Genomic DNA, 27564 nt, shown 5'->3' with positions numbered 1-27564 from the left:
AGGCAGTCTGGACAAAGACTTAGATTGGAATTGAACATAGGGAACAAATCGAACTGGGAAATAGGGAATGTAGTGGAATTCTATAAAATAAAAATTGATCTTGTGTCTAGTACAGAGGATTTTGCATCCCTTGAAGAATTTGAAGAAATAATTTTTTTAAAATAGCTCTTAATTTATTTAATAGTGATGTTATTGAAGTGATGAGAGACTTTAGGCTGGAGGTTTTAAACAGTTACAGTAGTACAAGATACAATATGGCTACAGCCTGGCTCAGAGACTTGGTAGAGGTGATGGAGAAGAGAAGGTTGCTATGCTCGTGCATATAAGAGGCAGGATTTTGTTACAGTTTGATGTAAGGAAAGCAGAGGTGGTGAGGAGTCACAGATGACTTCACTAGATTTTGCTTGAAAGATAAGGAGTTTGGTGGAGGTATTTTCTATAGTCATCAAGAAAGAAACTGGTTAAGTAAATTAGTTTTTTGGAATAAAGGAAAAAGCATGATTTAATTACTAAATTGTCATTAGATGTACTTGGAAAGTAAATACTTCAATAATCTGAGATGTAGATTTAATGATGGAAATGAATAGCCAATAAGGGGATAGAGAAATTTGTTTTAAGCATTTATTAAATCCATGTTATAAGTACAGCCCTTGATGCTGGAGGAGACACAGAGTTCAAATAAACTGTGAATCCTGTCCTGATGGTTTTCATCCTAGTTGAGGGATAAGACATGTGTACAGATAAAAAATTGCAATAATACATTATAAATGCTTTGGAGAAGTTAAAACAAAGTAGTAGTCAAGACTAGGGGGAAAGGTAACTGGGATGTTTCATGGAAAAGGTGAGGTTTCAACAGCCAGTGAAGGAGAGGGAAGATATACTAGATGTAATGAAGCAGCATGAACAAAGGTAGGAGAGCAAAATCAATATGTAAACATTAAGTACCTGCTATGTCAGGCATTGTGCTAGACATTGTTCAAACTCTTATGCAGGATGCAAAATCCTCTGTACTAGACACAAGGTTAATTTTTATTTTATAGACCTCCACTACATTCCCTACTTCCCAGTTCGATTTGTTCCCTATGTTCAATTCCAATCTCAAATCTTTGTCCAGGCTGCCTGTACCATGTCTACTTCGTGTTGCATATTTATCTCTCCTTTGAAATCCAATACAGGACTGGAACAGAAAACAAGAATGAGTCAGTCCTTGCCCTCAAATAGCTTAATTCTATCTGAGGAAATATGTACATACACGGGTATAAACAAAACATAAACAAAGTAATTTGAGGTACAAGAGGAGCTACTACAAGCAGAGAAGATTGGAGAAGGAAGGGTCCATGCAGAAGATGGTGTTTGAGGGAGAGACTAGAGATTTTGAGAGATGGGAGTGAGTGCATTCCAGTCATAGGAGATAGCCAGCACCAGTGCACATTGATAATGAGACCAAAGTGTCATGTATTATCAAATAGAGTGGGGAGGGACTTGAATTAGGAAGCTATTGCAGTAGGACAGGCTACAGTTGATGAGGTCCTAGGTTAGGGTAATGATGTGATTGGAGAGAAAGTGATAGAATCACAAGGACTTGGAGAAATGACAAGACGTGGGGTGAAAGAGGATGAGGAATACTATATAAGTTATAAATTTGGGTAATTTGAAAAGTCGTGGTACACTTGACATAAATAATGTAGGCTTCATTAAGAAGTCAGATAGTAGTCTGGAATAACTGAAATATAGATTATATCAAATATAAATTGTATGTATATAGGCTATATTTAAAGGGAGGATGCTAGACTACTCTAGCATAATTGAAATATAGATTAAAATATAATAAATTGGAAAAGTAAGGAGATACCAAAGAACCTTGACTACCAGGTAAGGAATTTTTCACTTTACTTGGCAGGTAATAGAAACCCACTTAATATTGATCAGAGGAATAATAGGATATTGTTGTAGTTAATGATGACAATGATAGTGTTCAGTCAGTTCAATTGTGTCTGGTTCTTTGTGACCTCATTTGGGGTTTTCTTGGCAGATATTGAAATGGTTATAGATGGGATTCTGGTATATTGATTATACTACATGGCTTCTACAATTCTTTTCTGTTCTAATATTTTGTGATTTAAATCTAAAGCCTATAGTTGGAGATACAGATTTGGGGAGGCATCTAATTCTATGCTGTAAAAATGAAGGAGATTGCCTAAGGGAGAGGATGCAAGAAAAAAATGAGATGTCCAAAGCCTGTGGAAGACCCATTTGTAAAAGCTGAAAATAAAGCAAGAAGCTGGAGAAGGAATAGAGAGGTAGAAAGAGAATCTAAGAGTGTAGTATCTAAACCAAGATTAGGGAGTGGCCCTTCTATCCAGTGTTAACTGAGAAATCCAGGAGGAACAAGACTGAAAAAAAAGGATGTTATATCAAAAAGTGAACTGAACACAAACTGTTAAACAAAAGTTGCTGGGAAAATTGGAAAGTAGTCTGGGAGAAGTCAGGCTTAGATCAACATCAAATATATCACAGAGAACCCGAAGTAGACCCACAACCTAAGGCCCTGTGATTATTGACAGGAGAACAGTTGCCAAACAAAGGATAGAGGATCACAGAGAAATAAAATGGACACCTTTGATTAGGTAAAATTGAAGCAGCTTGTTGTACAAACAAGATAGAAACAGAAGGAAACGATTGGGAGTGGGGGAGTCTGCAAAGGAACCTTCGCAGCATGTTAAAAAACTGATTAAAACTTATAAAAACAAGAGCTATTTCTTGGTAGATAAAATTATTAAAATGAGTGTGAGTATATCTTAAAAGGAGACATGCAAACTATCAATAGTCATCTAAAAAAGTGTTCCACAGGACTACTAAAGGGATAGGACAATTAAAAACTGCCTCACACTCATCAAATTGGCAAAGATGGCAACTTTTAGAAGGACCATTCAGAAGACAGGTACACTATCACAGTTCCAGGGAAGTAGTCAAAGGTATTCTGGACACAGTAGGAAATCAACAACTTGGATATTCCTTAGCCTTTTTTAATCAGATTGATTGTTTTTGGTCTCAGAAAGTAACTAGCTTTGCCAGAAGATAAGAAAACATCTTGTAAAACTCGTTCCCCCTTTCCCCCTCCCCTTAATAAAGTAGTGATTAAAGCTATACTGGACATATGCCTTCTGCTCCTTAAATAGTTTTCATGATGTTAGCTGTGTGCTTTAACTGTACTTTTTCTTTTGTTTGCTGAACTGATAGTTCATAGAAAAAATGGCATAAAACAGAAGTGTAGGATTCTTCAATACCCAGATTAAAATGTAGTTGGGGACAAGAGAACTTCGGTTCTGCACACATATATTGTATTTAGGATATACAGTGACATATTTAACATGTATAGAACTGCTTGCCGTCTGGGGAAGGGGGGGGGGTGAAGGGAGGGAGGGAAAAAGTCAGAATAGAAGTGAGTGCAAGGGATAATGTAAAAAATTACCCAGGCATGGGTTCTGTCAATAAAAAGTTATAATAAAAAATAAATAAGAGTACAGTATAACACAGGTAGGTATGGTGCTTTGACTATATTAGAGTGAATATATATTTCACTCTTTTTTTTTTTTTTTCTTTTTTTGGCTGAGGCAATTAGGTTTAAGTGACTTGCCCAGGGTCACACAGCTAGGAAGTGTTAAGTGTCTGAGACCAGATTTGAATTCAGTTTCTTCCTGGTGCTCTATCCATTGCGCCACCTAGCTGCCCTAGGCTTTCATTCTTAATATCAAATTATTGGCTGTCAGAAGACAAAAATTTTGTGATTTGTGAGAGACACAAAAGTGCGTCTCATTTTTAGTGATCATCTGGGAGAAAAGTAAATGAGTGTGCAATTGTATAGTAGATGGTACAAAGAGGACTATGTCTGATATTACACAGCCTGGATTCAAATACTAGTTTTGCCACGTGGGCAAATCATTGTACATCTTTGGGCCTCAGTTTTCTGTAAAATGAAAGGATTGAACTAGATGATCCTATTCAGCTCTAAATTCTGTTCTGTTAACTTGAAAATATTTTGTTGGATATTTTTGGTTCTGCCTTGTAATTTAATTCCTAACTTCTGAGTTTCAGATTGTGAGTACCAAAAACAAGATAAAATTGTGTGTGTACTGACTGACAAAAGAGAAACTGTTGAATTGTTATTCCTTCCAGTGGTTAAATTCAGGCAAATAACTATATAACTAATATTTGCCTTAGTGATTGCATTACCTTGACTTAGGGAAGTGATGTTAAATATGTTGTGAGTAATCGGTAGACTTTTAACCTAAATTGGATCATGTGTGGACTTATTATCTCTGCATGGATGACAGATGACCAGATAGAAAATGGTGTTTTCATGTACAGTAAAAGGACCATTGGATAGTTAGAGGGCATACATTCAGATTCCATTTCTGACATTTACTTAGTGACTGCCCTTGGCAAGTCACTTAATTTTATTGGGTTTCAGTTTTCACATCTATAAAATTAAAATAATGACAATTGGAATACCTATCTCAGAAAGTTGGTGTGAGTTGTGTTATTTTTAAAGCTACAAACATTATATAAATGAGAACCATTATTGTTTCCGTGTTTGAGGTAATACTTTATTCTATATATATTGCTAGTAATACCAAGAAATAGGCTGTAATACACTGCTAAGTTGAATTTTGTGGCTGAGCCACATATACTGAAGTCTAAAAAGTATTATTTTGGGACAGAGATCATTTATATAAGATTGTCATACCTAAAATATTTGGTAATTGAAAAATTTAAAGTATATCTTCTGTATATTTCAGGTGCTGGCGAATCTGGTAAAAGCACCATTGTGAAACAAATGAAGTAAGTTGGAATGTAACCTTTTGTAAAGCTAAATTTTCTCACTTAGCATTTTTTAAATCTATAATATTTTATTTTCTTTCATTTTAGCAGTAGTAATGGGTTTTGGTTTTCTTTCTCTTTTTAAGAATCATTCATGAAGACGGATATTCTGAAGAAGAATGTAAACAGTATAAAGTTGTTGTTTACAGCAATACCATCCAGTCCATCATTGCAATTATAAGGGCCATGGGACGGCTCAAGATTGATTTTGGGGAAGCTGCCAGAGCCGTGAGTGTTTCTCACTTCCTATAGCTTTCTTTTTCTTCAGTAGGTCCTGTTCAATGAGAGGCAGAAATTGCTTCATCTGTCAGGAACAAGAGTTGAAGCAATAGCATAGGCCAGTGGTGCAGATGTAGTAACCTGAGAAGTTTTGGCTCACTGTAGAAGGTGCCACAGGACAAGTATGAAGAGAAGATTGAAAAATGCAAATGGATATTTTTATGGAAGGTATTCCAAAAGTTTGAAATAGCTTAGAATGGCACCAAGGACTCTCTGAATTAATCAGTTTCTTCAGCTGCTCTTCTCATTTCATTTTATTTCAAGGGACCCCTTTCTCTTTAATAATTTTGTCATTTGAGGAAGTGGAAAATTTTAGATTTTAAGATTCTTGTGTTATGTTTTAGATTGTATTAGGCCTATTCATAATCTGTTGATTGATGTAATCATGAGCTCTAAGACTTAAGCAGTCTAGTACTGCATTAATAAAAGTATAATGTTCAGAGGGTGAGAGTCCTACTGCACTAATTTTTAACTAGTCGAAACACATATAAAGCATTATGATCACTTCTGGGAGGAGCTCCTTATAGCAATCTAACCTTAGAAAGGTAGTAGTCTCTCTCTTCTTAGAGGTCTTAAAGCATTACCTGGATGACCATTTGCTGGAATGTTACAGGAAAAATTGCTGTTTAGACTATGAAGTAGACTATCTTAGGTTAGATTTTGTGAGCTCTGACTCCAGCTCTTCAACTTTGCCATCAAAATCTCTCATTCCAGTGTGGATCTTTGTTGACATCATCAGTAATTGTGATGGCTAGAAACAGCTTTTTAGGAGGATAGGGATGAGTTGGAGTAGCCTTTTGGAATTGACAGTTAATATTATTTGAGGTGCTGACAAAACCTTGAGTCTAGTTGGAGCATAGCTTGTATTCATGAAGCAATGTAAGAATAATATCCTAAAAAGCACTGCATCAAAAAGTACAGTTTAATCTAGTTAGATATTGAGGATATAGTGGGTGAAGGGATGTAAAATTAAAGAAGTTTTCTGAATCAGGTTGGGTTATTAGTCATTCAACAGTTTATTTAAATATCTTCTGGTATAGTGTTTAGACTCTGGGAGTACAAAGTCAAGAACCTTTCCCACTCTCAATGATCCTACATTGTGCTAATTAGGACAGGGCTTCTTCACCTTTTGGGTGTCATGGTCTCCTCAGTCAACCTAGGGAAGCCTCTAGACCCCTTTTTGGGATAATATTTTTAAATGCCTAGAATAAAGTAGAAAAGATCACAAAAGAATCCAAGTTATTTTTAAATACAGTTATCAAAATATTTTTTAAAAAATGTTTGTGGTCCCCAGGTTAAGTATCTCTGTATTGGGGGTGAAATGTATAAAATGTAAAAAAGTCAATACAAAATCATTTCTGGGAGAACTGATAAGAAGAAGTGGCACCTAAACTTTAAAAAAGCCAAGAGATTCTGAGAGGTGGAGGGGAGAAGGCAAGTGTGCCATCCGGGGGGGGGGGGGGGTGATTGTGAAAGGCATTAGAACTCAAAGGACAAGGCAGGCTTTTGGTAAGTCAGAAGCAGAGAAAAGAGAACCAGAGAGTCCTAACTTGTAAGAAGAAATGTGAGCAGAGACATTGTTGATAAATGGGTAAAAAATCATTTTTGTATTCGTAAGCATTAGGTGGCAGCTGGTGGCACAGCAGATAGAGCATCAGGGAAACCTTGAGTTCAAATTTGGCCTTAAATACTTGTGACCCTGGCCAAGTCACTTAACCCAATTTCCCTCAGTTTTCTCATCTGTAAAATGATCTAGAGATGGAAATGGCAACTCACTCCAGCATCTTTGCCAAGAAAATCCCAGAAAGGGTCACAGAGAGTTGTACACAACTAAAACGACTGAGCAACAGCTACCTCTCCCCCTCTGTTTGGGTTACAGTAATAATTCTGTTCACCCACTATTTTATTCTATCTCTTTCACTCTTTTTAACTTTGACAAATTACTTTTTATTAATCTATGGGCCACTTTTTTCACCAAACACTGTTGATACCATTAATCCTTCTTAGACTTTATATGTCCCTTGAGTTCTCTAGCACACAGAGAGTACTTCCTGCTGTCATTTATAATTTATTTTTAATGTTTCTCTCTTTTATACACGCACACAGTGTTATTCTATCCTCTCTCTGTTCTTCCCTGTTGGCTGCCTGACTTTACCTAAAACAGGTCAGAAGTTAGGCTGTTTTATGATTGGTTTGGAAGAGAGAAGGCCAGGAACAAAGCCAGCTGCAGGATGGGGCTGTTCTTGCTTATCTACTTACACAGGTAGGGAGTTTATTGCACTGGAAGGGGGCTATTTGTAGTTAGATGGCTTACTAAACCAGAAAGAAATTGGTTGGATAGTAGAGGAGAAGTGTTTACAGCCAGTTTCTAAAATAGCATACTATATGATTGTAAGATTATTTGTAACATATTTTGAACTGTTTGGGAAATGGCTCAAACTTATCCCCCTAAAAAGTAAGTAGATAAGGGCCTTGCCCTCAAAGCTTCGCATTGTAGGTATAGAAGAAAATAGTGAATGCAAAATGTTTTAAAAGCACAAGAGTTTTCCAACGTTTCTAATGATTAGTACTTTTATTCCAGCTTTTCCCTATCAGCACAAAAAGAATATCTGACACAAGTGAACAGACAAGTTTTTTTTTGAAAGAGAGGGGCTTTGAAGTGAAATTTGAATGAAGGAAGAAAAGCCTTACACATAGAAGAGGAAAGAGATTATAGTAAATGGAAAACGTCATGGCAAAAAAGGGTTGATTGACAGTGTTGACTAAAAAGTACTGATAAAAAGAGAAGGAAATGGGTAGTTCTAGAAAATTCATTTTGATGAACTCTTGGAAGAAACAAGTCACTTGAACTCCCAGTCTTAATTTTACCTTTTCTGAATATGTTGCTTGTTAATTGACTTGCTTTCTATTAGAATTACAATTATTCTAATTAGAATTAAGAAATATAAATCAGCCTTCCTACTTATTCACATTCTTCCTAATAATGCATGGTATTTCTTTTGAGTATCCTGTGTACACTTTTAAGTTTAGTGAGACACTGTTCTTTGTGATAGGAGGAAAACTTAGATATTAGCTAAGGAAATAACTCCTGAAAGTCTGTGTTTATTTAAGAAAAGATTACGGTTATCAGCAGTATTCTCTTTCTGGCCTCATTATTTTTAAGTGTTCTAGATGTAAGTTCTTTAGAGGAATTAACTGTTTTCATGGATCTATTATAGTGTCTTATTTCTTCTAAAATTTTCTCCTATTCCCATTCTTGATGGAGGAATGGAGTCATTATGGTGGAGTAAGAGGTCACATATGCCAAACCTCCTCCAAAAGCTCTCCTAGAGAACAACCACAGAAAACGCTGAACAGAATTCTTACTGGAAAAGTCAGAATAATTTATTTTTCCAGCCCTAGGAAACTTGAAGAGGACAGAAAGATTTGTGGACACTGGGGTTGAAGTAAACCTTGAACACAGTAAATGAGGATAGCATCAGGAGGGATTCACAACATGAGGACCAGGACTGTCAGTAAGAGGAGCAAATAGCTGCTCAGAAAGAGATCCCAGGTGACATCTGTGCCAGCACAGGGGGTGGAGGGTAGGGATGAGGAATAGGATCAGGTGCCATTTGGCATTTCAGTTGCCCATTACTCAGGTCTGGGTCACTACTCCAGAGCAGAGAGGAACTGTAGTGGTTATAGAGAAGCAGGAGCCCTATTTGATTAAGGATTAAAGTGCAAACCCCCAAGAAAGTAATAAGCAGACCACTCCTCAAATCATACCATTTTGGAGGCACTAAAAACTATATGCTGCTAGATTGAGCTATGAAAGCAGAACGATATAATAGAAGTTCAGGTCAGACATTAATCTGTTCCTCCCAGAGGTGAACAGTCAAGAAACGGGTTCGAAAAATAGGCCAAAAAAAAAAAAAAAAAACCCTGATCATAAAAAGGTTTTATGATGACAGGGAAGTTTGAGACAAACTAAGAAGACAATGATATGAAAACTATTATAAGCAATGCCTCAAAAGAAAGATGCAGATTGTACACAAACCCAGTAAGAATTCTCAGAAGAGCTAGAGATTTTTTTTAAAAATTGTTTTAAAAATCAAATATTAGTAGTAGAGAAAAAAAAAGAAATAAGAACAGTGTAAAAAAATTTGTGAAATATAAATAGGTTGGTTAAAGAGAGCACATATATGTGTGTGGGTCTATATACACATACTGAAAAAAATTAACTACTTAAAAATCAGAATTTACCAAATGATAAAGGAAGTACAAAACTTTGCTGAGGAAAATAAATTTGAGGGGAGGATGTGAGGCAGTTAGGGTCCAGGGTCACATAGCTACAAAGTGTTGTGTTTGAAGCGTGATTTGAACTCAGGTGCTCCTGATTCCAGAGCCAGTGCTCTATCTTTTGCACCATCTAGCTGTCCCAGAAAAATAATTTCTTATAAATTAGAATTGGTCAAGTAGAAACAAGTGACTCCCTGAGACATCAAGAAACAATATAATAAAGTCAAAAGACTTTACAAATAGAAGAAAATAGGAAATATTTCATAAGAAAAACAATTGATATTGAAAATAGATTGGGGAAAGATAATTTTAAGAATCATTAAACTCACTGAAAGCCATGACCTATTCCCATCTTCTTAATAAAAATTTACTTATTCCTTTTAATGAATCCTAGAGGTTCTATTTCACTTTTCTACATAGGGGTTTCAAAAAAGTCACAACCTGTTGTCTCCAGGAGATGTACACATGGAGCCTTCATTGTTTGGTCTTTCTGTTTCATGCTATATAAGTAACCCTGAGTGGCTACAGGGAGGATCCATGGGCTCCTTTTCAGGGAGACCATCATTTCTCCACTCAGCACAAGATTTCTTTGACAAAATGCCTTTTAGGTAGAAAATGGGATTGAAGGGGGAAGAAAGGTAAGTGAGTTTGAGTTTTCTCAAATTATCTTCCCAGGGAAGAAGAGGCAGTTGATTTGGTCTTTCTCATATCTTTCTGATCCAGTGGGACAAATCTTCTTTGACAACCTTGAAGTGTTTTAGGAAATAAAAGACTCACCTAACATTTATCTTTCCACATTAAATGCTTTTCTTCAGGATGATGCTCGGCAGTTGTTTGTTTTAGCTGGTAGTGCTGAAGAGGGGGTCATGACTCCCGAACTAGCAGGAGTAATTAAACGGTTATGGCGAGATGGCGGAGTGCAAGCCTGCTTCAGCAGATCAAGGGAATATCAGCTCAATGATTCTGCCTCATAGTAAGTCATCTTCCTTGGTGATGACATAGCTGGAAATAACTGTGGCTCTGAACCCCAGAGAAGTTCCAAAGTTCATCTCTGAAGAGAGATCTGCATAGGAGACATTTTGTAGACAGCTGTCTAGCATGCTTCATGAAAATTGTTTCATTTTAGTGTTGTAGAACCCTTCCAGGAACTTGAAGGGAAGCTTGTTGGCATAGTGAAATTATAACCATGTTCTTGTGAACAAGCGGAGGAGGGAAAAATCCCTTGCAGCTGGGGTCTTGGCTATCTTCCAATTCCCAAAGGACTGCTGCATATCAGTGCTTCGCACCAATAGTCAGCTATGGACTGAAATTAGAATTATGTTTTCTTTTTCTCTCATCGCCAGTCATTGGGACTGGCACTTGTAATAAGTTTCTGGGAATCCTCTTGTACTAATCACTTGTAAATAAATCTTATCCCTAATCCTGGTCACAGGTGGTTGACTATGAGATGTGGAACATTAGTATTAGAGTATAGTTGAAATTCACTTTTGAGATTAAAATTGATGTCATTGCAAATGAGCTCTCAGGTGAGCTTTATATCCTTGCTTTTTTCCCCCTTATTTAAATTGAGATTAAAGATCATATTGTACTTCTTCCTTAATGAAGTATAATGAAGTTTTTGTCTTGGTGACAAGTTTACTAGCATTTTCTATTAATTTGCTTGGTGTGTGGTTGGTGTCATAGATTAAAACAAGTTTTTTGTATTTTACTTTAGTTACCTAAATGACTTGGATAGAATATCTCAAACCAGCTATATTCCAACCCAGCAAGATGTTCTACGGACAAGAGTGAAAACAACAGGCATAGTTGAAACTCATTTCACTTTCAAAGACTTGTACTTCAAGTAAGTGACTTTTTTGTTTTCCAGAGAGTTCTCAACTCCTGTTGAGTAGTTTTTTTTGGGGGGGGCAAAATTCTCCTGGGGTATTCCTACCTAGTTTGAATATTTTCATAATTATTAATCAGTAATTTACTTCTCATTCTGTTGATGATGCTGATTGAAACAAGCATTCAGCTATTCATACTTTCTACCTAAGTAATTTTAAATAACTTCATTCTTTGGATTTAGGTTGTAGATGAAATTTAAATTTGCCTATGAGTAAAATTATTTTGGTGAATACTAGTTTATTTTATTTTAATTTTAATCTTTTCAGCTGCTTTTTCGTTGGAATCATCAATACAGGTATTGAATGGTTTGCTGTTTCACAGGTTAAAAATATTAAAGGGAACTTTACCAGTTCTCTGGTTTAACTATTCAGCTTTCATTCTCCTGCTTTTTTGCTTTTATAAGATCAGTGCTTTTTCTTGCCAATAGTTTTATCCTTTTCCTGTTTGCTCGGCATTTTTTTCCTTTATTTCTAATGGAGCTGATACTGTCTTGGCCCTTGGACTGATACAATGCACGGCATCATGTGTGGCAAAGTTCTCAAATAGTGATATGTAGAGATAGCTTAAGAGTAAAAGTATTTTGGGGAAAGGGGAAGTACTGAGGGAGAAATTTTTTTAGTCTAATACAATAGTTTTGCATATAGTAGATTAGTGCGAACAGTTTAGGTATTTTATTGTTATATTATTCTTTATACAACTTTTATATGTATCAGAGCTGGCTTTTGGTTCCTTTTTTGTCTGTTTTATTTCTAAAGTTGAGATTTTTTTCTATGCCCTTCTCTCCCTTACTCCAGTTCTTAATCCACTCCTAAATTAATTTCTTGTTCTAATATGCAGGTTTTGATTAAGCTGTTGTCTATTAGTAGAATCTTTTTTGTTCTTTAATAATGAATGAAAAAAATATTAATTAATGCTTACTACAAATAGCTAGTTTATAAGACCTTGCAAATTTCCCTTGATGTCTTAGATTGCCATTGATAGCGTACTCATTAGATTTCATATAATACAAGACTAACACACTGGATTACAAAGTCAGGACCCAAAAAAGATCTTGATTGGCCAATGTTGGGCTGAACCTTAAAGATAAAATCCAGTAAGGATAAATGTAAAGCTTTACTTGTGAGTCCAAAATAATTAATAGCACAAGAATAAACTGGGGAGGCATGGTTAGGTAGCAGAATTTGTCTGAAAAAAGATCTGTGATTTTTTAGAAGCCCATGAGCTCTATAGGAAATAACAACATGATGTTGGCAGCCAAGAAAGTTAATACGATTTTATCTGCATTGAAAGAGACATCTCAGAAGGAGTGAAAGAGAAGAAGAAAATATGGAACTTAAATTTGAAAAAGGAAAGAATACCAAAAATAATATTAAAAAGAATTTTAAAGACTGAAGCTGTCTTCTCTGTTTCTGTCTTTCTCTTTGTGTCACTGTGTTTGTCTCTGTCTCTCTCACAATTTTGTAATCACTCTCTTCCCCTGCCATTTTAGAGAGAGAAAGAGAAAGAGAGAGGGAGAGGGGCAGAGCTTCTGGGAAGAAGGAGGTGAGAGCCCTTTTGTGTCGTGTTTGGTTCTGAGTGTAAGGCCATCCTTAAATTAGACACTTTTGTCAGACTTGAGACCATGTCAGTTGAAGGAACTGGGCATAATTTGCCTGGAGAAGAAGACTTAATGGGACATGTTAACTATAATCAGGTATCTGATGTGAAAGAGGATTTAAATTTGGTCTCTTAGTTCCAGTGGATAGGACCAGGAGCAATGGGTTGAAGTTGCAGAGAGGCAGATTTAAGCTTTAGAAGTCAAGAAAAACTTCTCCCAATTATGTCTATCCCAGAGTAAAGTGTGCTGATTAGAGAGGAGGGATTCTCCCACTGGAAGACTCTAGACTGAATAACTGCTTACTGAGGATTTATTTCAGGATTCTCTTTTCAGTTATAAGCTAAATTCATTGGTCATTGTGGTTCCACTCTAACAGATTGCAATTCTGTTATTATAACAAAGGCTTTTTTGTTCCTTTATAGAATTTAAATTTAGACATTATAAAAGACTTTTGGGCACTATTAGCCATTAGTTGTGGTTTTGACTTATTTGGCCATTTTTTAAATAAGGAAGCAGCTTTCTGCTTCAAATTCTATTGAATTTGATTAACAAAAAATAACATAGTGTGTTGCTGCAGTAGATTTGTGAGCTTCCCCAGGGAAAGGACTATTTCCCTCCATGTAGAATTAATCAGTAATAGAGAGGATGATAATAATGGACAATAAAAAATTAGGCTGCTTGAGTCTTTTTTGGTTCTGCTTTCCCTCTACTTTTATACTGGAAATGACAAAACAAAAATGACCAATAGGAAGTTGATTCCCAATCCAAGTTAGGAAATAGGAAGAAAGCACCTAACTGCCCCTATTAAATTCAGATCACCTGGGACACTATCTTTGAGTACTGAAGGAACTGACTGATATGATTGTTGGGCCACTGTCAGTGATATTTGAAAAATAGGAAAGAAAAAATAAGATTAGAAAAGGACAAATGTCCTGATTTTCAAATATAAAAGAAGAAAAGTAGAATCTGCATACTATAGGCCAGTAAAATTTGATTCCTGGGAAAATTATTGAAAGGGTAATTGAAGGGAATGGATCAAGAATATTCAGAAAAGTAAATGGTGATTATAAAGAGCCTACATAACTTTACCATGCCAAACTAACCTTACTTCCTTTTTTGACATTGTTAACTAAACTCTTGTATAAATGAAGGACATATTGTCAATGAAGGCTAGATTTTAGCAAACCTTTGGTAAAATATCTCATTCTTCTGGAGATGGGGAGACTTGGATCAAATGAGAATATAATGAGATTCACAACTAGATGAATCTCCAGATTAAGAGAATAGTTGTTAAAGATTCATTGTCAGTGTGACAGAAGTTCTGCATTGGAGTCCCGAGTGCCTAACTCTGCATTGTTTAATATTTTTATTAATGATTTGGGTAAAGTTTTAGTGGTGTGCTAATCAGATTTGCAAACAATTCAAAACTGGGAGGGATAGCGGACAAAATGGATAGTCAAAATTCAAAGGATCTTGATAGACTAGAGAAATTTAATAAGGATAGATATAAAGTCTTGTGCTTAGATATAAAAAAATCAATGTCACAAATATAAGATTGAGCATACATAAACAGTAGCTGTTCTGAAAAAGAGCTAGAGTTTGTAATTGTTGGCAAGCTCATCATGAGTCAGCAGTATGCTGTGACGGCCAAAAAAGCTAATAACATTTTGGGCTGCATTAAGAGGAGCATGTTTCCAGGAATAGGGAGCTGATAATCCCACTGTACTTTGCTATCATCAGATCTCATTGTGTTTAATTCTGGGCACCATAGTTTAAGAAGAACATTTTAAAAGTTTAGACTATCCATAGGCTGGCAGCTAGAATAGTAAAACACTTTAAGTTCATGACATAAGAGAATTGGGTCAAAGGAACCAGAAAATTTTAGTCTAGAGAAAAGAGTTGGTCAGTTATAACAGTGGTTTAATTCTTTCAAGGGCTATTGTGTGAAGGAGAAATTAGATTTATGTTGTTTGTAATCTAGAAGACCAGTGAGTAGAAGTAGCAAAAATATCAATTTAGGCATGGGGATTATTTTTGCATTTCATTTTCTTATGCAATTCCCTTTTTCCATGATCTTAGATAATTGGAATTAACTGAATTTCATTAGCTCATTGTTTGGTCTTCCTTTTCCTTTAAATAAGGGTTTTGAAAATTTCACTGAGAAATTTTCTAACCACTTGAGCCTAGGCAAGGATGACTATGTAACTCTACTGAATTCTTCTTTATCTTCTCTCAGGATGTTTGATGTGGGGGGTCAGCGATCAGAACGGAAAAAGTGGATTCACTGCTTTGAAGGTGTGACAGCAATCATCTTTTGTGTGGCCCTCAGTGATTATGATCTTGTCTTAGCTGAAGATGAAGAGATGGTACGTTGCATAAAATTATAACGAATAGGCTTCTAAGTAAAGTCAAAAAATGTAAGGCATGAGGAGTAAAAGAGGAAAAGAATATTTTAAAAAGTCTTTCCTTAGGTAGAACCTCTGTGATTTCATGTATCTAAATTTTCACTGAACTGGAAACTAATGCCCTCATGTTAAACTTCCAAGAGCCCAACAGAGTCCCTTTATCTTTTCATTGAATCTACCACTGAATAGATGATACCCATATTTTCTTTATATTTCTCTTCCATCTACTACATTCTCTAATCATGAAGGCCTTGATATCTGTTTAGCTTCTTACTGTTATAACTATGGACTTACCTTCTTAATCTTTTGCCTTTTATCATTGGTAATTTTGTGATTGATTCTCTTGCTTCTTCTCCACATAGAGTCCATAGTGTTAACTGCACTAATGTTCACTATTGCCAGGAACACATTCCATTACTTACTTTCTTGCTCAGTGAGATTGTTTTAAATATGAACCATAATTTATTGAGTTAGAAGCAATCTCACAAATTGTCTAGTCTAAAGTTGATTGGTTTTACCTTTTGCCTAAATATAACATGAAATGAAATATTTAATAGCGTTCAGCGCATAGACAGGATTAAATCCTATTTTCATTGCAAAAATGCAAACTAATTTCTGTATTTGGGGAATATTCTTTTATGTAATTTGTTGCTTGACTTGAGTTCCTTTGAATTTTATTCTCTTATAGCTTGTGTTCTTAAAACTTGATATTATTTTTAAGTTGGTAAATGGTCAATTTTTTATCTGTTTTACTAGTGCTATGTTAATCTGTGTTTTTTTTCAGAACCGCATGCATGAAAGTATGAAACTCTTTGACAGCATTTGTAACAACAAATGGTTTACAGACACATCAATCATTCTCTTCCTTAACAAGAAAGACCTTTTTGAAGAAAAGATAAGAAGGAGCCCACTAACCATCTGTTACCCAGAGTATACAGGTAAAAAAATCAATAAACAACCTGGTTCAGAAGAATAGTTTTAGATCAGCATTTCTGATCACATAAACCATATCTCATTGTGAACTATATATGTGCTTTTTATATGTGCATCACTTGATATGGTTAAAAGCACCAAATACTTATTAAATATCCCTGAAGGTATTATTCTTAATAAAGTTTATTAGTAACTTCAGCAAGTTTGGTATCTTGAGAATGGACATTGATAATATAAACACATATGAGTATGAATATAGATTACCTGTCACAGATATAAGATACACACATATAAAATTAGAATTTGTCATTACTTAATAAGAATTAGTAATGCTGCTAACAAACTAAGTTGATTTTACTTCAGACATTTTTATTTGATAATAGAATTGTACATATAATCCTGATTGAGGATTTTACTACTAATAATAGTAATATTTATTTATACAATGCTTTATGGTTTTCAGAGTCCTTTTTAAATGTAACCTTATTTGATTAATAACAAGTGACTCTTTGTCCATATATTTTTTCAACAGTTCAATTTAGTTGGAACATATATTAAGGACCTGCTATGTTCAAAGTATTATGTTAGATACTGAGGATACAAAGACAGAAATGGAGCATTTTTTGCTTTCAAGGAGCCTCCATATTCTGGAGCCAGTCTATATAATCCATACAAATAAAAGCATATAGTTAAAAAAAATATAGGAGGCAAAAATATTATCAACTGGACTTTCATAGAAGACTTTGTAGAAGAGGTTGCACCTGAAGGAAGCTTTGAAGGAAGAAGAAGCTTCTAAGAAATAAAAAATGTGGGAATTTGTTTTAGGTATGAGGATGGTTTGTGCTGAATGTACTGAGTTAGAAAATGAAATAATGAATTTGGGGAATGACTAATGTTTTGGTTTGACTGGCATATAGAATTCCTGTACAGAGGAATATGAAGTTAAGACTGGAGACGTAGGTAACCCAAGATTATGAAGGCTTTAAATGCTAGGGTGCAAAGAATTGTTTTTTGTTATTTTTCTTTTTCTTTAAGTAGTGGACAATGGACAGGATAAGATCTATGCCTTAGAACAAAATTGTTTTGACAGCAATCTGAAAAATATATTGTAGAGGAGAGAGACTGCAGCAGGAAGATTAGTTGAGAGGCTGTGACAGCAATTAGGTAAGAGGTATGAGGATAGTTCAGTAGAAAAAGGAGAGAGGCTGGAGGTCTTGAAGAAGCAATAAGATGTGTCAAACATTTAGGTGTGAGGCTTGGGGAGAGAAAGATCAAGTCTGATTCCAAGGTCAGAAACCTGGATAACTGAGACCACAACAGAAAGAGAGGAAAAGGTTTAGTAAGAAAAGATAATGAGTTCCATTTTAGGTATCAATAAAGATGCCTACAGGACATCCAGGAGAAGATGTGTAGCAGACAGTTGAAAGGAGCAAAGAAAGGGGCCTGGAACAGAGCTTGGAGTTTAGGAGAAAGGTATGAGCAATAATAATGCAGTAAAAATAAGACTGAGAAGGAATGGTCAGACAGATAAGAGGAAGACCAAGATAGTGTAATGTCCTGAAGGGAAAAAGGTGTACAAGAAGATGTGGTAGTTAATCATATTAAAAATGAAAGGAGATTCTGAGGAGAGGCCATGTTGGATTGTTAGGTTAAAAAATTTATGGTGTTTATGGAGAGGGAAGTTTTGGTCAAGTGGTGGAGTCATTTTCCAGCTGACTAGAATCCATTTCTTCTATTAGATCTAGATTTTTGAACTTGTATACCTTTTTCAACATATCTACCCTCCAGGAAATATGTTAAGACTTAAGATGAGAGATGCTCTTTTTTTAGATAGATAATGAATTTATGTTGTTACCCTTGCCAAAAAGTCTCTTGAAAACTTTGTTGTTACTTCATAATTTGCATCTAATACTTTCTTACATTTTAGGTAATAAAAAAAAAATTCAACTCTATTATATTTTATTTTAACATGCTCACAGATAAATATCGGGCCAAATATAGAATGTTGGAAAGAACTAACTTTGAACCAATTATAGAATTTTTATAATCTTGGTTATCCATCAGTATGGATGGATTTCAACAAAACTCTCTTAGATGCTTCTTTTAAGAAGCCACTGCTATAATCTTATGCCAGATCAATGTCTCTATTCCTCTCCCAGCTCCAGACATGCAGAATACTGTTGCCAAAATCATTTTCTTCTACTCTGACCATGTCACTTCTCTCCTACAAACCTATCAGAGGAGTCAACTATCATATTAAATCCAAATTCCTGTCAATGGATTTTTGGCATCTATTAAATATTGCTTACATCTTGAATGAGGACGCTCCCTTCCAGTTGGGGGTGAGTGTGGTCAGGCACAGTGTGCTGAGCCACCTCCCTCCAGCCATTACCAGACTCTGTCATGCCTTGAGAATCTCTTCCCTAGTTAATATTCACCAATTTTTTTCCTTCTATTCTTGAAACACTTGTTTTGATAAAAACTTCTCTGTTCCTTCCGACTTTTCTATTTTAAATAGAATTTGAATTGCAGCTTGTACTTCTTAAAAGCCCTGCAATTTCCCTTTTGCACTGTGGCTTATTTCTCTAGGATTGGTATATGAGCCCACTCATAAAATTAGTTATCTGTGTTTTTGTCACTCCACTTGTGATGAAAAGTACAGTGAAATTTCATTTTGATGTTCGGGTTGATCTTCCCTCACACTTCATTGATTCTTGGTCTATAGTCATGGCTTTATAAGAAACAGACATGTAACAGGCATTATCTTTAGAAATTGGAAATGTGGCTGAAATGGAATTATCAGACTTCTCCTCAATTAATACAAAGTTTCAATACTAACTTCTTTTAAAACTATACTGATCCTTGAAGGTGAGCATGGGAAGCATGAGCATTCCGTATTTTTGGTTGTGAATGGCTAAATTGTACTTAAGAAATACTATTCCCAGTTTCTTTTTTTTCTTTTTCTAGGTCTGAAGCAATTCTTCCTACCCTCCCCTGCCCTCCCACCCCTTTTTTCCCCCTTTTCTGGTTGCCACCTGAGGGTTTTTACTTTTTAGAGATTGTAGGGTTATAGTGATTGTTAGGTTATAGTGATTGTTAGTAACTTAAAGTCTTCGTGTATATTCTAGCTTGTTTCTGTTGTAGAATTCTTTATTTAGTTATTTATTGCAGATAAAAATGGGAGAAGATGAAAAGGGGGAGGGGATTGTTGGCTAATATCAGATAACATGTTTCATTAGGAAATTACTATTTTTGACAAAGGAGCATGTATCTAGATGTTAAAGAGTTATTAACATAGAATATAGAAATTTTGTTTAATTTTGGAAATAGATTGTGTCTGGTTCCACCAAATATAGAGACACATCTCTAGGAGATTGGTCAGTAGATGATTAATTATTTGGTTATGAGGACCCATGAAGTTTTCAAAATGGCCTTTAGAAGTCTTAGTCAATTTGATTTACTGGTAGAAATAAAAGAGGAGATTTTTGCTTTTCATTCTGAGAAAACAATTTACATAAGAATGATAAATTAACATTAAAAATTCATTTTAAGTATCCATAAAGTGTTTTTAATAGAATAGTAGAGGATTTAAGCAATTCTAGTTCTAATGTAAATAAATTTGATTTCTCAATAAAAAAAGGTTATGAAATAGATGAAAAAATCAGAATCCTAACAATATTTGTCTATTTGAAACATTTAATTTAATGCAAAGAAAGATATACAAGATAAATGAAGAAATCAGGATGAGCTTACAAATTTCAAATAAGCACACACTAAATAACATCAGATAAATTTGTGAAGAAATATTTAACAAATAGAGAAAATAGTGATAAATGATTTTCAATATTCCATGAACAATCACAAATCAAACATAAGTATGACAAATCAAACAAATGACAAAAAGATAATTGAGAAAATTATATGCTTTTTACAGTGTTGAACAAACTAAATGTAGTAGATATGCAAAATTAATGCCATAAAGATTTGGTTTACACAGTGCTTTCACAAAAAGACTACCATCTTGGTGTAATGTTTCCTATATTCCAATATCACAAGTAAATGGTAATAGTATTTAGAAGTTTTGTCTTATTTAGTTGAGCTTATATAGCTTCAGTGACATGAATCAGAAAGAATCTAATATCTTCTGCTTTTTTAGGTTCTAATACATATGAGGAGGCAGCTGCCTACATTCAGTGTCAGTTTGAAGATCTAAACCGAAGAAAAGAAACCAAGGAGATCTATACCCACTTCACCTGTGCCACTGACACCAAAAATGTGCAGTTTGTTTTTGATGCTGTTACAGATGTCATCATTAAAAACAACTTAAAGGAATGTGGACTTTATTAAATGGGATTCATAAAGGTAAAACTCTGTATGTTTTTAGTATCCATACTTTATAATAATATTTTGGCCTGCTCAGATGAACCTTCACTAACTAAAATATATATATATGTATATATGTTTTTTTTTTCTTCCCCCCAGATATTATGGTGTGGAGTATAAGAACCAGACTTCTTTTACTGCCCCATGGGGCATCTGTGCAAGCATGAACGGGACCAGGGGAATGACAGCAACATGCAGAATCTTCACATTCTCTAGCACAATCTTCTGTAAAAGAGATCTCTTGATTGACATGCAATGCTAAAGTCAGACATTGAAAATGGAGCAGCTCTAAAGTATGACTTGATCATCATAACATGAGGGTTTCACAATCTCAGGCGTGTACAGCCGGTGTAAATTTGAGGTGCTGCATTCCACGACTTCAATATGTAGCTTATTCTTGTTTCTTTTTCTTTTAACAGACCACCACTAGTCCATTTTTAAAGTTTTTTTTTCCATCTAAAAAATATAACTCTACTAAATTTTATTTCTTTGTTTGCAAAAGAAACTTTATTTAAAAAAACAAACAAAAAAACAAACAAAAAAAAACCCAAACACTTAACTATGCACATGATATGACCAGATCATTTTGAAAGTATTCTTCTTAGTAGGAACTCTTTGTTTTTAACTTTTGGGATGATCATAATTTAATATGACCACAAGTGAAAGTTAAGTTCTGGCCACGATGGCTTTTTTTGAATGAAGCTTGGTTTCCATCCTGTTCCCAAGAACCACAACAATTTCTAAAAGAAAATGATATTGAAGATTTCTGCAGTAGGATTATAGCTCTTTTTTTTTTTTTTTTTTTTTTTAAGCTTATGGTTGAGGGTTGACCTGGTTTATGCTGATAACCAAATTACTACTTTTCAGATTAAGACTGTTGTAGTATGTAAATGCCAGCTTCTTGGGCGTGGGCACATCCCGGACAGCTGCTGATTAGAGAGAGGAATTGCTAAATTCCAAACTGGATGAAAGACTTTGTGGGTGCACCTCTACTAAATTGACCGCTTTGATTCTTACATGTTTGTCTTAAGTCAGTGGGGGAGATTTGGGAAAGGTGCACCTTGTTTTTAATCTTTCGTGGCCTTTTTTCTTTGAAGAGACATCCAATCTGTATTAGCAGTGCATGCCTTTGCTTTGTCAATGTGGTGCCAAATTCCTGTTTGCCATTGTTTTTACTGTAGTCCTGTTAACTCTAGTAAACTTGAGTCAGTATCATCTTTTACTGAAACTTGCAACTTGGGATGCTCCCCCCCCATCTTCACTCCTATTTTGTTAGCCTGTACAGATTTCCCTCTGTTATAGTTGTCAGCAGTATTAAAATGGTGAGTAAAGAGTCAACTTTGCTCCTGATGCTTAACAAGTCCTTCCTGGAGAGATTGCTCTCTTTTCTTTTGTTCTTGTCAACTCTGATTTGGCCAAGGGCCGAGAAGGGCTGAGTTTTGGTGCGGCTCCCCATTTCCTAACCAGTGTTCCTATGCCATAGTGATACAAGTGATAGTCCAGTGCCATTTTTCAAGTTCGTCTTCTGGCTGTGGGCCAAACCACCACCATGTTTTACTGTCACAGGGTAACAGTTATAGTAGAAAGGACTTCAGCCAGAATGGCAGAGGCCCTTGCTCAGAGTCATTCAGGTAGTAAGGTAGAAGAAGCAGGATTTGAACCCAGGCCCTGGGACTCCAAATGGAGGATTCTTTCCATGGCCTAATGAGAGGTTCCTTCTGTATTATTTATAGGGCAGTTGTCATCAAATACTCTAGAGCAAAATGAAAGTCTCCATGGCAATGACTTTATTTCCAATCCTTTGTACCCTTTAGCCATGTAACTTTCCTCTAATAACAGGATAGTAGTCATGTGCTTTGGGGACAAAAACTTACAGCAGCATATTCTTGGCACTTTTAACACTTGGTGATGTAACCTTAAAACTATTGGTATTGAATGATATTTCATAAAAGTCTCTTAAAAATAGAAAATTTTGAATAGAAAAGATTTTGTAGCTACAACAGGTGACTGGTGGTCTCAGTAAGTAGGTTTGTCCACATTGGACCTCTCAAGCCAGCGGGCCCATTGCTGGACAGCCCTCTCTCAGAAACAGCCCACAGTCTAACAAGAAAGACAATATGCTAACAGCTCTTCCCAAACAAAACACATAGAAAATAAATGGGGGGAAAGGCTGCTTGTAAAAAGTGGGATCTTACCTGGGACAGAGTCAAAGACTCCAGAAGGGAGAGAATCCTGCACATTGAGGGTGGTCAAGGAAAAGGCACTAGTGCAAGGAAGAGCGAGGATCCTAGGGTCTGTGGAAGCCAGAAGAACTCAGTTAGATGGAAAGGCAAGAAAGGCTGTGTTATGAAAAACTGTATGAGCCAAATGGAGGACTTATTTTTGATTCTGGACGTGTGGGGGGTGGGGGAAAGATGCATGGTCAGACTTGTGCTTTATGACTTGGGGGAGAGACTGGAAGTAGGGAGAGTATTCCGAAGGGATAAAGAAGTACTCTAGATGTGAGGTCTTAGGCCCATAACCCGTATAGAGGCAATATCAGAGAAGAGGGGTGCATAGGGAAGACATTGCAAAGGTAGTATCTGCAGGCCTTGGTAGGTTGGAGATGGAGAATGAGTGGAGCCCAGGATGACATAAAGGCTTATAGCCTGAGGGACTGGGAAGATGGGGTGCCTTTGATAATAATAAGAGAGTTGGGGAGAAGATGAGGGAATTTTTGATCAAGTACACTGAGTTTAAAGCGTCTGAGGTTTGTCCAGTTTGAGATGTGAGACCGGAGGGTAAGAGAAAGGGCTAGAGCTGATGAGGGTACCAAGGAACGGGGCAGAGAGGGAGGAAAGGAGAGGCCTTAGGCAGCCTCGGAAGAGAGCCACATTAATGGACGTGACCTGGGTGAAGGTGGGTGAAGGTGAGCAGCTAAAGGAGAGCTGTGGGCAGGGTTGGAGGCTGCAGAATGGGCAGGAAAACTGAGAAAAGGCCCTCGGGCTTGGCAGCTAAGAGATCATTGGTGACTTTGGAGAAGCAGTTTTGGTGGGAATGAGACTGCAGAGAGGTAAGAAGGAGTGAGAGGGAGAAGTGGAGATGTCTTCTGTAGATGGCTTTAAGGAATGAGAGAAGAGGGCTCCCCTGAAGGGGCTGTAAAACATAGGAACAGAATACCATAAGTTACTATCAGCAGAATAGTATGTACATCACTAAAATGACCAAGAATCAAAAGTGGCTGGCTTTCCAATGCATTTTTGTGTTTTTATTTGATGTTCTGGGGATGTGCCTTTTATTAGGAATGCTTTTTGCATATACTCCTTCAGGGTAAAGAGAAGTAATTTGAAGTGTTTAGGATTAAAAGTGCTTTATACAGGGAAGGAATTTCCCAACTACCAGAATGAACTTCAGAGAGATGATTGACAATAGAAGGGATATTCTAAAGGACATCAGAAAGAAAGTGGGCTAGCCAGATTTCCAGGAAGAATCTGAAGATTTCGAAGAATGATCTTGGTAATAAGAGTAATTAATAAGTTAGCCATAGAAAAGGTAAGAAAATGAAAGTTTAATAAATCAGGAACTTTTTCTACGTGCCTTCATAGGAACAACTCCAATAATTTTGCTGTTGACAGACACCCACCACCTTTTTGATCCCATTTCCCACTCCCTATGGGCAGAGGTATAGGAATTTTTGTGCTTGGAACAAGATGCAGAAATGGAGGCATCCTCTTTTGCTGAAGGACTAGCCACGGACAGACACTGGAGGACACAAGCATGAGATAATCAGCTTCCAGTCCAATCCAATCTTCATATTCTGTGCCTGCTGTATATAATACATTGTATTAGATTCTGGAGATACTAAAGGGAAAATGAAAAGTAGTCTTGTCCATGAGAAACTTTTGTTCTGCTGGTGCAAACAGTTAAAATACATCCATGGTGGTCCCAGGGAAATGAGAAGAGGCTTCTCATGGGAACTGGCATAGGAGCTGAACTGTGAAGGAAACAGTCATCCTCAGAGGAAACAGATGTGGGGGACCAGGGTGTCGAGGCAGAGACGGGGGAGTGTCATGTCCAATTCAAGGCACAAATAATTCAGTTTGACTCGGACATAAAGTATATATAATTCAGTTTGACTCGGACATAAAGTATATAAAAGAAAACAAAAAAAAAAGTTTTCTTGTTTTATTTCAGCGTGCTTATCCCTTTGATAAAGCATTAGCAGTCTTCAGAATAAGTAAGGATTTACTTCTAGGTAGATAGTACTAAAGGTAGAGGTAGACTGGTTCAAGCCTTCCTAGAAATATAGAGAAGAGAATTAATAGTTAATGCTGAAAAGGTAATCTGGAGACAGATATTGCAGGGCTTCAAACGCCAAATTGGGTTTTTCATTTTATCCTAAGGTTTCTTGAGTATAGGTGGGACATGGTTTGAGTTGGGCTTTAGGATGATTTTTTTTGGGGGGGGAGACAGCTGCAAGGAGAAGAACTCAAAGAAAGGCCTGGAAGCTGTTGGTTGCAGAAGTCCAGGCAAGAGGCAGCGAGGGCATGTGTGAGGGGATGGGCCTGAGGTGTGCAGGTACAGCAGGGAGGGTGTGGTCCTTGGGAGAGGGGTAGTGAGAAGAGGGAGAAAGAGGGAAGTTGGGAGGATGGGTTCTACTTAGATGCCAGAGGGCGGGATGCAGATGTCCAGTGACGTTGGTAATGGGGGAAGACCTCAGAAGGCAGGTTGCGGCTAATGGGACAGCACTAGGCTGGGGGGGCAGGGAGAGAGGGGGAGGGAGGAGTATGGGGGGAGAGCCCTTGGTGGGAAGGGGGGGAGGGGGAAGCAGTGTGGGAGAAAAGGAGCCTCAGCTGTGAGTGTTGGCAGGTAGGGGGCGCAGAGCGCGGGGCCTGGGAGGGCCTTGCTTCAAGTAAGACACTGACAGGGGTGATCTTGGGCATGTCGGAGAAGAGGGCCTTCCTGGTCTGTGAAATGGGTGCATCGGCAGCTCCCTCCAAACCATGGGAGGGTCCGTGAATGCTGGGTATCATCTGGCTAGGGAGAGCAGTTTCAGCTAAGTAGTGATGTCAGAAGCCCATAGCTGGGGATGGGGAAGTGAATTGGAGAAGAGGAAATAACCAGATGTCTGGACAGCCTCTTCTAGGAGAGAACAGGAGAGCTGCTTTAGTCCTGGCCACGGGGTCCGGGATGAGACATCTCATACCCTTCCTTGCACCGTCCCTGTCGATCGGCAGGTGCAACCCAGTGGGCCTCCTCTCCCCAGCCGTGGTGGGGAAGGCCGGAACCCTTCACCAAGCACAGGCTGCTAGCTTAAGGGCTTATGGCTGACTTGAGCCCAGCCAGATGCGTGCTGGAGTAAATTTGCCCACAGAGAGTGTGCTGATGTATGTGACAGAAGGGAACACCACGGCCTTCCAGGGACAGACTTTCTCTCCGGGCCCTCTCCCCTGACCGCCCCTCCCTCACCCTCCACCCCCTCCATTGCCCTATTACTTAAGTGGACTCCAAATTCGTCCAACAACAGGGACTTTGTTTTCTTGTTTTATGTGTTTGTATAATCCCTTGATAAATTTGTCTTCCGCTAAAGGCTAGCAGGCTTCAGAATAAGTAGAAATAAGCCTGGTTCCAGCCTTCCCTGGAACCTGGACACAAGAGAGGTAACTATTTAATAATTAAGAACTACTTAGACTTGAAAGGAATCTTAAAGATCATTTAATCCAGTCCATACCCGAATGAGAATTTCCCTCTACAGCATCCCCAGTGACTTGTATTTCCATTTATGGGCAACTACCTCCTCTTGACGCAACTACTTTGTTTTTAAATGACTGGATTTCTTTGGAAGTTCCTCTAGTTGTGTTAGATAGTGTATTCATTGTTGTCCCTTACAGCCACATTGACTACACCTATCAGATCCCTCACGGTCTCTTTTTCCAAACTAGATATGCCTAGCTCCTCGGGTGACATGGTTTTGGCTTAGTGACCATCTTGGTCGTCCTCATAGAGCTGGCTTATGTCTCTTAATAGGTGGCTGGTGTGGTTGAACTAGAATAAAGTGGGAATGCTTATTTTAGTTAATAAGAGATGATTGCCCACAAACTCATAACTTCTTAAATCAATAAATATTGGGGGGCGTTTATTATTGTATGTCAGGCAACATACAATAGGGTTGACATTTGTGATATAGCCTGGAAGCTTCTTGAGGGGATTGTATTGCAGTGCTGAGGGGATATGTATTGTATTGTGATTGTATCCATAGCATCTAATAATAGCTAGGCTCTCAGCAGATGCTTGTGGAATAGAATCCTATACAATCATATAAAACAATTCATAAGCATCTACTTTTTTCCTAAAATTGTAGTTTTCTTAGATTTTTATCCTTTTCAAGTTTATTCCCATTCTGTTTTCTCTTAGAGACCAATTCTCTGCCCTTACATGGCCACATAAGATTCATTAAAGAGGATCACTAGAGACCAATGAAATATGCCAGTAAATAAAGGCTAGCCAAGAAGGCATCAAAAAGAATTTTATTAGGAAACAACTTCTCCCAGAATTCACTAACAAATAAGCTTTTACCTCTGGCTTGTTGATATATACGTACTTGACTCTATTCTCCCACTTAAGAAATTAATGTGGAACCAGTTAGTGAAAAGTGCCTGCATTAAAGTAACAGTACTCTTCCATATTTTGAGCAGCAAGGTGACAGAGTGGATAAAGTAGGAGGCTGAGAGAAAGTTGTTTTTCAGTCATACCCAACTTTTTATGATGCCGTTTGGAGTTTTCTTAGTAAAGATACTGAAGTGTTTTCCCATTGCCTTCGGCAGTATGTCCCCATTTTACAGATGAGAAACTGAAGCAAAAAGGTTGAATGATGTGAATTCAGCTTCTTGACTTCAGCTAGTGCTCTATTCACTATAGCACCCAAACCCAAGTGGCCTC

General features: G+C 37.0%; 1 protein-coding gene across 1 annotated transcript in view; it reads left to right on the top strand.

Annotated features, from left to right (window-relative positions):
• Positions 1-21984, top strand: part of GNAI3 (G protein subunit alpha i3) — a 44274-nt gene extending 22290 nt beyond the window's left edge. Inside the window, exons 2-9 of the mRNA XM_051993133.1 lie at positions 4800-4842; positions 4968-5109; positions 10257-10414; positions 11156-11284; positions 15162-15291; positions 16115-16268; positions 20420-20625; positions 20746-21984. Of these exons, the coding sequence (XP_051849093.1) occupies positions 4800-4842; positions 4968-5109; positions 10257-10414; positions 11156-11284; positions 15162-15291; positions 16115-16268; positions 20420-20610 (947 nt within the window). The 3' untranslated portion in view covers positions 20611-20625; positions 20746-21984. The remainder of the gene's footprint in view (positions 1-4799; positions 4843-4967; positions 5110-10256; positions 10415-11155; positions 11285-15161; positions 15292-16114; positions 16269-20419; positions 20626-20745) is intronic.
• Positions 21985-27564: the final 5580 nt, after the last annotated feature.

Source organism: Antechinus flavipes, chromosome 4 (assembly GCF_016432865.1).
Source record: "Antechinus flavipes isolate AdamAnt ecotype Samford, QLD, Australia chromosome 4, AdamAnt_v2, whole genome shotgun sequence".
In the NCBI taxonomy this organism is placed as follows: domain Eukaryota; kingdom Metazoa; phylum Chordata; class Mammalia; order Dasyuromorphia; family Dasyuridae; genus Antechinus; species Antechinus flavipes.
This window is presented reverse-complemented; position numbering and strand designations above follow the sequence as displayed.